We start from the raw sequence: 10,448 nt of genomic DNA, 5'->3' as shown, positions 1-10,448 counted from the left end.
CAAGGTGCCGCCCCTAAATTCCAGAGCAGCTCTCAGAAGAGCACCTAGGCAGAGGCGAGCCTCTCAGCCTACCTCCAGGTGGCGCTGTAGGACCGGCCTCGGCTTCAAAGAGCGGTTGAGTCGGAAGGCCGCCGGCGGAGTCTATCAGCATAGAGAGAAAGCGGCTCCTGGGCTAGAGAGGCGTTCCCCAGGACCGGCCCGCGTCGCCGACGACCACATGCACTTCCGTTTCCGGGTCTTGCTTCCGGAAGTCACTTTCCGAGGCGGCCTTCCTACTCGTGTGGTCTTTGTGACTTCCACCATGGCGTACCGCGGCCAGGGCCAAAAGGTGCAGAAGGTGATGGTGCAGCCCATCGTATCCTACGCGGCGAGAACTCGGGGCTTTGGGGGCCGTAGGCGCCGTGAGCGTGGGCGGGGAGCCGGGCAGCCCGCTGCGGGCCGCTTCCCGTGAGGCCCTGGGGCGAACGGGGAGGCCGGAAAGCGCGCGGAGTTGAAGGGTGGCGGGAGGCGGGCTCCGGGTGGACCGGGCCGGGCTGGCGATCCGCGATGAAAGCGGGGGCGACCGAGGAGGAGAGGAGGATGTGGGCCATCGGGAAGGTTGGAGAAACCAGGGCGGTGGGGAGGGATCGCATGCTCCCGGCGGTCGCTGGTGCTTGCGGGTGTAGCCTGGCCGGACCTTGGGGCGCTGGGGAGTCCGGCGCGGTTGGGAGCGGAGGCTCCGCTGTTTGTGTATTTCTTTTCCTTGATCGCCGTGCTGCAGAACCTTATCTTCAGATACTTGCAAAATGTACGTAAGTTGTTACCTTACTGTTACTGAAATGAAAGTTGGGCCTGTTTGACTTCTTGTAACAAATTCTCTGTTTCTAGTGCTAAGACTAAAAAGTTGAGGGTGTTGGGGGGGGGCGCAGAGTTGAGGATAAGGTCACAGGGAAAGCGCTAATTATTAATAAAATAATGTATGTCCGTGCCTGACTTAAGGATGCATACAGTTACCATTGTTCTGTAAGAACAGTGTAATTACTTACTATTAAAATTATTCTGTAAGAACGGTTTGTCATCAGATTTAGCAGTGACAGTTGCATAGTGCTTTTTCCTTAGTTGGACTTAGAATGGAGAAAAGGCACCAAAGCGGGGGTGGGGGTAGGGGGGCGCCCGTTATCTACAGAGAAGCTAGTGGCAAATGCTCTTCTTTGAGGAGATTTTAACGATGTTTATTTTAGAGAGTTACAACACAGATGAAAAATCATTTTAAGCCATTGTAATTTTTAATGGCCAGATTCGCTTTGTACTACCCTGTGAACAGTTTTAACTGTAAGTGTATTCATGCCAGAAGCAAAAATAAATTTTCAGGTTAGTGTGGACAGGCCTGCCCGAGCACTTATTAATGTTTCTCATCGGGTTAACCAGAGTTGCTAGCTCTTAGATGAAGACTAACTAGTTCTAGTTTTTGGCTTATATTTATTGGAATTTTTAAGATAAGTCGTTTATTGTGGAATCAAAGTAATGGGGTGGGATTTGTTTACATTCTAAAGTCATTTTTATTTCAGAGATCTCGAATTCAGGTGTGGCTGTATGAACAAGTGAATATGCGGATAGAAGGTTGTATTATTGTGAGTACCCAGGCTATTTTTCCTCAGGTTGTTATTTAAAAAAGACATCTCAGAAGATGGCCAGTAAGAAGAATATACAAGGTGTCAAGGACCCAACCCAAAGAAAGCTCTTCAGAGCTGGAGTTATTTAGCCTTTTCTCCTGGCTCTGGTTAATAGGGTTAGATAATACTTCTTAAGAGGAAGGGAGAGGCCAGGCGGTGGTGGCGCACGCCTTTAGTCCCAGCACTTGGGAGGCAGAGGCAGGCAGATTTCTGAGTTTGAGGCCAGGCTGGTCTACAGAGTGAGTTCCAGGACAGCCAGAGCTACACAGAGAAACCCTGTCTCGAAAAACCAAAAAAAAAAAAAAGGAAGGGAGAGTTAAAACTTTTAAGAAGAGCTTCGTTTGTGAGGAGAGGGAACAAAAACAAAATGAGAGGGGGGCGGGGAGTGATAAAGGACTTGCATTCTGGATTAGATCATGCCGGAATAGAGCTGGTGGGGGTGAGACTTATGGTTTGTTAGGCTTCTATGGTGATGGTGCTGGGGATCAAAGAACCTGCTCTACCACACAGCTACCATGGCAATAAGTTTTTGTTGTTATTTTAGGTTTATTTGTCTGAGTGTTTTGCCTGTGTGTGTTTAGTGCCCAAACAGGCCGGAAGTTGTTGGCTCACCTGAAGATGGGTGATTGTGAGCTTCCATGTGGGTGCTGGGAGCCAGACCTGGGTCCTTTGCAAGAGCAGCAAGGAAGGATTCGTAACCCCACCACCTCTCCGGTCTCTGTTTTTCCTTTGTGTGAGGCAGAGTCTTAAGAGAGACTTACACATGGAAATCCTCTCGTCTGAGCCTCTTCAATGTTTAGATTAATAGCCATGAAAATGAAAAAGAAAAAAATTTTTTAAAGATTTGTTTATTTTTATGTGTGATTGTGTTCTGTCTGCTGTTATTTGTGTGAGGGCACCAGATCCCCTGAGACTGGAGTTATCAACAGTTGTGAGATGCCATGTGGGTGCTGGGAATTGAATCTGGGTCCTCTGGAAGAAAAGCCAGTCCTCTTAACTACTGAACTGTCCAGCTTTGGCATTGTTATTTTGAGGCAAGAAATTGCTATGTAGCCCAGTAAAGGCCTTGAACTTCCCATCCTGCCTCAGCCTCCTGAGATTTACAGACATGTATTACCCATGCTCAGCCTCACTTTTTTTTCCTTTTTTGCATCAAGGGAGTGAGTGGGGTTGCTTTGTACATATTCATGTGTGGATATATGTGCTAGAGGTGTCTTTTATTGCTCTCTGCTTTTTGAGCCTGGAACTCATGGATTTAACCAGACTAGTTGGTCAGCACTAGGTGCGGCTGCAGGCCACTGTGCACTGCATTGTTTGAGAAGGGATCCAAACTCATGACTGTATGTACTTTACCAATTGACATGTCTCCCTAGTACCTACCCTTCTTCCCAAAGCTGCACAGTATTTTGTTATTTTATGTACATATCAAAAGTGTCTATCAATACTCTCTTAGGAGTTGGTAAACAAGCACAGTAGTTAGTGGGAGTCGTGTTAGTGAGGAACATGGACGCACAGTGACAGAAGGCAATTCATGTGTGCACAGGCCGGATTGGGTAGAGTGTCCAGCAGGCATTCCTGGTGAATATTTACCTCTAAGGGATTGAAGTACTTTGGATCTCATTCTAGCTTTCTTTGCTATTTAAAAAGAGGGAGGCTGGGGATGCAGCTCAGTAGTAAACCTCTTGCCTAATGTGTAGAAGTCCGTGGGCTAATCCTCAACACCATCTCTGCCCCCAAAAAGGATTGAAAATGCCCCCACGAATGCATGTCACATATGACCAGGCATGGTGGCACATACCTGTAGTCTCAACACTTGGAATAGAGAGGATAGGAGATTTGTGAGTTTAAGGCTTTCCTTGGCTGTGTGGGAAGTTTAGGGCAAACATAGGCCACATAAGACGCTGTCTCAGAAGTAAGGGGCTCAACAGGTAAAAGTATTTACTATTCTAGCAGAGGACCAAGTTCAGTCAAAGTATATACCTTTGATGGATCACAACTGCCTGTACTTCTGGCAGGTGGATCTAGTGCCTCTGCCCTCCTTAAGCACCTATCCTGATGTACACACATCGATCCAAAAATAAATACATACAGGTAACAAAAACAAAATTAAAAACTTTAAAAGAACACAAAGTAGTTAAAAAGTAAGTAGAGGCTGTAGGTGTTTGTGTTGAAAAATCAGTGAGAGCATAGAATTCTAAAATTAGTTGATATTTCTGAATCTAATTATTCTTTTAGAATGGTCAGATGTGATTTACTTGAAAATGATTGTCTTTTGCCTTCCCAGGGCTTTGATGAGTACATGAACCTCGTGTTAGATGATGCAGAAGAGATTCATTCTAAAACAAAGTCAAGAAAACAACTGGGTAAGGAGATAGATGGCTTTACAGATTCCTGTTTATTTCACTGGCCTATAGCTGAATTCGTGCTTAAATGTAGTTTCAGTTTATAAAGTTACGTTTGAAGGGAGAAGCACACTTCTGAGTCTATCTTCCTGCCACTTACTCTGTCACCCACTGCTTTGTTCTGCTCATTGATAGGGTCTCATGTAGCCCAGGCTACTCTCCGTCTCGCTGAGAGTGACAGATTGAACTCCTGGCCTCCCTGCCTCCCCCTCCCAAGTGCTGGGATCGTAGACATTCGCAACCATGCCTTGCCAAGGATGTTAAATCTGATGTCGTTTTTTTGTGTTCACTTATATTTAACATTAAATAGAATTTGATACAATTGAATACTTCCTTACGATACAGTTTTTATTATTCAACTCTGGTTGTTTTTTTTTTTTTTCAGACTTCTTTATATTCATCCTTTTTTACCCGGCCATGAAATATTTGAGGCTGGGTTCCAGCTCGCCCTTCACTGTCTTTCCCTAGGCCAGCAGTTCTCATCCTGTAGGTTATGACCCTTTGAGAGTTGAACAATTTCACAGTGGTCTCCATCAGGAAACACAGATATTTACAATATGATTCATAATAGTAGCAGAATTACAGTTATAAATTAGCAATAAAAACAATTTTATTGTTGAGGGTCCGCACAACTTGAGGAGCTGTTATTAAGGGGCTGTAGCACTAGGAAGGTTGAGAGGCTCTGTTCTAGGCTTCTAGTGTTTAGTGAGATCACAGCTCCAGGTACTAATCTGGGCATTGACTTCCTTATTTATGTGTATAGCCCAAACCTCTTCTGAACCTGTTTAACTTTCCACATAAAATGTTTTTAAGGCAGCTTGTCAGAAGCCAACTTCACTTCCTGCTTACACACTGCTTAGCGTGGGTTTGGTGTTCCCTTCCTAACTGAACAGTAGTTTCCACTGACTTACTAACTTCTGTAGCTCCCTCATCCACTTGAAGTTGCTCTCCAGACGTAGCCATCTTTTGGAAACACTGGGTTTGACGTTACCAGCTTTTGCTTGAAATTTTCCATTGTCTGTCCTCTGAGGGGACAGTGTGATGTTTTGGCAAGAACCTTCTTATTTGGCCTGATGTCCGCTGGTCTGGATTCACACTGTCCCATTTTCTGAGCAGTCTCCATGCTCGTCTCCTTTCAGTTTGTTTTTTGTTTTGGAGGATTTTGGTTTGGATTTTTGTTTGTTTTGGTGGGGTGGGGGGGGGTTGGTTGGTTGGTTGGTTTGGGGGTTTTCGAGACATGGTTTCTCTGTAGTCTTGGCTGTCCTGGAACTCTCTGTAGACCAGGCTGGCCTCAAACTCACAGAGCTCTAACTGCCTCCTGGAGTGCTGGGATTAAAGCCGTGTGTCCCCATTGCCCAGCTCTTCTTTCAATTCCTTAAGCCTGCACATTCGCCTCACTTTCTGTTTGAGGAAGGGTCTCCCTGTTTAGCCCAGGCTGGCCTTAACTCTGAGATCCTTCCTTCATTTTTTAAATGGCAGTGTTAACACAGTTATCATGCCATGGTTATTACATTTGACTCCATCAAATATTGCTACGTGTATTGTTCACTGATCAAACTTTCTCTAGGAAACCCAAATTTAATTTAGTTTTTCTGGGATTGGAGAACACAAGACGTGGTATGTTGACTCTGTAGTGAATCATTTATTTATCGTTGCCTCTTTGTTAGACTGCATGCGCCCTGAGTGCATGAGTCATGTCCTCTCTGCTTCCAATGACTACCGAAGTGCTTCACATAAACTCAAAAGCCCAGGGAACAAGAGGACCCATGGTCTCATTAAGAGATATTTTACTGAGGTTATGTTATCTTTTGTTAGAATAGTCAGTGCTCATGTGCGTTTATTAATGATAGAGTTCAGATATCTCTTTCCCAAACCCTAATGACCAAAGCTAGATAGGTGGAAGGTAGATTCTAAGAAATGACTCTGTGTTTTTATTTGCTTTTGAGGTTCTCTACCTCTATGACCCAGGCTGTCCAATCTTACCTTAGCTTTCCAGTACTGGGACTGCTGGTGTGCACTGTCTCACCCAGCAAGAACTCAGTCTACTGCAGATGGAATTGAAATGTATACTTGACAAACACCTCATTTCTAAACCCTCATGAACTTATTATTGGGAGATACTGTATTGGGCCTTTTCACTTGACCTAGACTATAGGAACTATGTTTCATTAAAACAGCGCTGTTTTCATTCTGTTGTTACTGAAAGCCCAGTAGACCTGGTGGAAGCCTTCAATATGGACAGTTGAAAATGTTCACATAGCGTTATGAGAGAGAAGTGCCTCAGTACTATTCAAAGCCAAACTCTGAGGCTGAAAGAGAAGTAACTGTCTCTCTATGACTAGTCACAGCTTTTGTAACACTTTTCTTGTTGTTACAGGTCGGATCATGCTAAAAGGAGATAATATTACTCTGCTCCAAAGTGTTTCCAACTAGCAGTGAATGGTGAAGCCTGTAGGATGTTGAGAAGGTCCCTTGAGCGTGCTTAAAGATGTCTGCTGCAAGCTGCATTTACTCAACTTGTTTTTCTTGTACATTATCATTAGGTGACAATAAATGCTGTAGGAAGTTTTTGTTAAAATTTTACATTGTTTCATTCTGGTGGCAAAATGCTTTTACCTAGGGTCGGTATTTAAGGTTTCTGAGGGCTTTCAGTCCCCCTTGACATTTGCTTTTCTCAGCATGGATCTGCACATTCTTGAGGCAGCGTAAGAATTCTGCCTGCACAGGTAAGGTGCTAAGGTTGGTGGAAGAGGCTTGGGGAGTGGGTATTGAAAATAAACAAGTTTTATTTTTTACTAGTGACGTACTCATCAGTTCTAAGTGCTTGTCTGTCACACGTGAGGCCCTGTTAGATCCCCAGTGTTACAGAACAAACCCACTGCTGACTTGACACCAGCACTTCTAAGTGCAGGAGGTTGCAAACATGTTTGTAGTTCTATTTGCTTAGCAATTACTGAGACACTGAAGACTTGAGAATCGTATCATCAAGATGAGAATGTGGAAAGCAGGTATGGTGTCCTGTGCCTGTGACCCAGCAGGAGATTGAAGAGGGTGGAGTGAAGGACAAAGTCTGTCCAGGCTAGATAGCAAGAGTGGCTCAAGAGGGACTAGGAGGGAGGGTAGAGTGATACCTTTAAAGTACTCGACAGATAAATGTAAAAAGCGAATAGGAAGCTCTTGGGAATTTTAGTTTGGGAAAGACCACAAACACCTGGTAAATTAGTCGTTAGGTAAAATAGTAGCATACTGAAAAGACTTACTTGTTTGTTCTCATCTGTAAAGATTTAGGTTCCTTCCCAAATGATAATGCTAATTTGCTTGGTCTGCAGAATGTCTCAGTGGGTAAACATTTTCAAGCATGAGGACTGGAGTTAGCACCCCAGAACCTAATGACAGTTGGGTGCCTTGTTGTGGTTTGCCTGTAATACCAGTCCTTAGGAGGTAGAAATGGAACCTGGAAACAACATCTGCAAACTGTGGGTCTAGTGATAGATTTCCCTAAAATGTAAGATGGGAGTATGTGAGGAAGACAGACAATGTCAGTCATGCACACACATGTGCTCCCACCCCTCAAAAACACAAAACAAAAAACCTTGTTTTTTGTTGTCTCGGTTTTTGTTTTGTTGTTGGGGGGGTTGTTTGTTTTCTGAGACAGCGTTTTACATTTCTGGCCATCCTAGAAGTCTCTGGACCAGGTTGGCCTTGAACTCACAGCATCACTTGCCTCTGCCTCCTGAGTGCTGCCGTTGTGAGCCACCACTATCTAGCTTTCTTCTGGGTCTCTGATGAGGATGTGCTTGCTGATGGCATAGCAGAAATACTGAGGTTGGAACAGCTTTCAGGAATCAGTTCTCCATGTGGGAACCAATTGGTGTGTGTGCTGTGTAGGTGTCTGTCTGTCTGTCTGTCTGTATATGCACATACACTATGTATACGGGTGCCGTGGCCATCTTGTAGGTCGAAAGACAACTTTGATGAGTAGATTCTCCTTGAGCCATGGAATCTAGGTGGCCAGCTCAGGTTGTTGCTAATACCCAAGTGCCTTTGCCCAGCAAGCCATCTTGCCAGCCGTTCTTTTTAGTTTCTATGTATGCACATATCTGTGTATATGTCTCTGAAACGATCTACTAGTGTCCATAGAATTGGAAGAGGGCATCAGATCCCCCAGAGCTGGAGTTACCAGCTGCTCTTGATGGATGGGTGGATCCAGCTGTGATCCTTAAGGATCTTCTTGGTTGAGTAGTAGCTCTTCCTTTTAGCCAGTTTTCCATCCAGCCACTGGCTCTTACATTTGTTCTCTTTAGGTGCTGACTTGCTGGGTAATCCAGACTGACCTCAGATTCATGATCTTGCCTCAGTCTGCTGGGACTATAGCCTTGTATCAATATGACTGACTGATGGGCTCCTAGTTTGTTTTATTTTGTTTTTGGAATAGGGTCTCATGTAGTTCAGTCTGGACATCAATATTTAGATGGATGTACCTTGAACACTGTACGTATCTTTGGCCTCTACCTCCCAAGTATTAGGATTGCTAGCATACATTATCATGTCTGGTTGTATGTAATTCTGAGGAGTGAACACAGTTTTCTGAGCATGTTAGGCAAACACTACCAGCTGAGCTACATACCCAAGTCTTTTTTTTTTTTTTTTTTAAAGATTTATTTATTTATTTATTATATGTAAGTACACTGTAGCTGTCTTCAGACACTCCAGAAGGGGGAGTCAGATCTCATTATGGATGGTTGTGAGCCACCATGTGGTTGCTGGGATTTGAACTCTGGACCTTCGGAAGAGCAGTCGGGTGCTCTTACCCACTGAGCCATCTCACCAGCCCCATACCCAAGTCTTAATAAATACCTCCTTCCTCAGGATTTTCACACACACCCCTTAAGTTAGTATTCAAAGTAATACACTCATGGTGGCATTTCCATACATACGTCATTATACTGTAGTCTGATCGTCCCCCTCCCTTTCCTCTGTCTCCTAACCCCCGTCTGCCTGGATCCCTTCCTTCCCCTAAGTGGCCCACCTCCCTTTAGGTTTCCTTGATGGAGCTTGTCTGAGTCGCCTGTATTTTGCTTGGGATCTCGATTGCCCATCTTATCAATTTCCTTGTCAATGTGATGATCTGATTTTTACAGATGAACAGGATTTGCTGTGTATTCCATGCTCTTTTATTCCATTTGTGTTAAGGGACATTTAGGCCAACTTGTGAAAAGTGCCACAGTAAACGTGGAAGTGCAAGTATCTCCAATCTTTTGAGTCCGTGTGAGCCATATGACATTTCTGTCTCACCCCCCCACCTTACACACACCCCCCTACCCCCCCCCCCCCCCGCATGTACCCAGCAGGTTAACTGCTAGTCAAGTAGCATAGAAAAACCTCATGGGAATTTTTTCTTTATGGTCATGTCCACAGCAACATTTCTGTCTTTTGAGAAACCTCCATGCTGACTTTCTTAATGGCTATCAGGTTTGTGGCCTGAACAGCAGCAGTTTAAGGCAAGTCTCTCTTTCCAGCACTTGCACTGGGATTTGTTAGGTTTTTTTTGTTTGTTTGTTTTTTGTTTTTTCCCTCAAGGGTAGCTGTTTTGATTGGGATGAGATGGAGTCTCAGATTGTGATTGTGTAAGAGACTATAGGTGTATGTATGGCATGTCATGCATATGGAAGCTATAGGTCCTCATCTTCCACTTTGAGACTGAGTCTTTTGTTGTTGTCCACCACTAAATGTAACAAGCTGGCTGGCCCACGAGCTTCCAGGGAATCACTTGTCCCCATGTCCAACCTCAGAAGCACTAAGATTACAGACATACTTCCCTACTGCCTGGGATCAAACTCATGTTCTCATGCTGCCGTAAGCATTTTGTTCCTGAGCATATCCCTAGATCCTCAGATCAGTCCCTCCCCTCCCCCTCTCCCTCACAGAGTTTCTCTGTGTTCTGGCTGTGCTGGAACTCACTCTGTAGACCAGGCCAACCTTGACCTAGGAGATCCACCTGCCTTTGCCTCCTGCGATTAAAGGCTTATACACCACTGCCCAGGCTCCTCAAATCACTTAATTTGCATTTCTGTTGGCTAAGGATGTTCAATCCTTTTGACTATTTTTGAAACTGCAGTTTGCCTTCCCGGTTCACTAGATGGTCTGCTTTGGGTATTGACACTTCCTGGAGTTCTCTGTTTACTCTAGACATCCCTGTGGGATTGGTCATTTTGGCAAAGATTTCCCCCTCATTTAGACTATCACTCATTTTCCAGCTCTTGGGAAATGTCTTGTGCCGATTGGAATCCTTTCCAGAAAGCTTTTATCTTACAGTTTTTATAATTTCCTCTAAGTTCAAGGATTTCACATCTTACAATTTGTTTCATATGTATGTTTCAAATCATGTATGTGG

General features: G+C 44.4%; 1 protein-coding gene and 1 pseudogene across 1 annotated transcript; one reads left to right on the top strand and one right to left on the bottom strand.

The window, feature by feature from the left end:
• Positions 1–217: 217 nt before the first annotated feature.
• On the top strand, positions 218–6,632 carry Snrpe (small nuclear ribonucleoprotein polypeptide E). Its single transcript, XM_021168472.3, has 5 exons — positions 218–355; positions 761–787; positions 1,548–1,610; positions 3,937–4,015; positions 6,432–6,632. The coding sequence occupies exons 1-5, from the start codon at positions 218–220 to the stop codon at positions 6,485–6,487; spliced, it is 363 nt and encodes a 120-aa protein (XP_021024131.2). The 3' UTR covers positions 6,488–6,632.
• A 2,758-nt stretch (positions 6,633–9,390) lies between these two features.
• Positions 9,391–9,525, bottom strand: LOC115032435 (small nucleolar RNA SNORA32; annotated as a pseudogene).
• Between the last annotated feature and the right edge of the window lie 923 nt (positions 9,526–10,448).

Source organism: Mus caroli, unplaced genomic scaffold (genome assembly GCF_978045245.1).
Source record: "Mus caroli unplaced genomic scaffold, Mus_caroli_1 scaffold_1, whole genome shotgun sequence".
NCBI lineage: Eukaryota > Metazoa > Chordata > Mammalia > Rodentia > Muridae > Mus > Mus caroli.
Note: the sequence above shows the minus strand (reverse complement) of the source record. Positions and strands in the feature narration are given on the sequence as shown.

Coding starts and splice junctions, on each gene's coding strand:
- Snrpe (XM_021168472.3), top strand. CDS start 218: ATGCACTTCCGTTTCCGGGTCTTGCTTCCGGAAGTCACTTTCCGAGGC. Junction 356..760: donor AGGTGATGGTGCAGCCCATC/GTATCCTACGCG, acceptor GCCGTGCTGCAG/AACCTTATCTTCAGATACTT. Junction 4,016..6,431: donor AAAGTCAAGAAAACAACTGG/GTAAGGAGATAG, acceptor TTGTTGTTACAG/GTCGGATCATGCTAAAAGGA.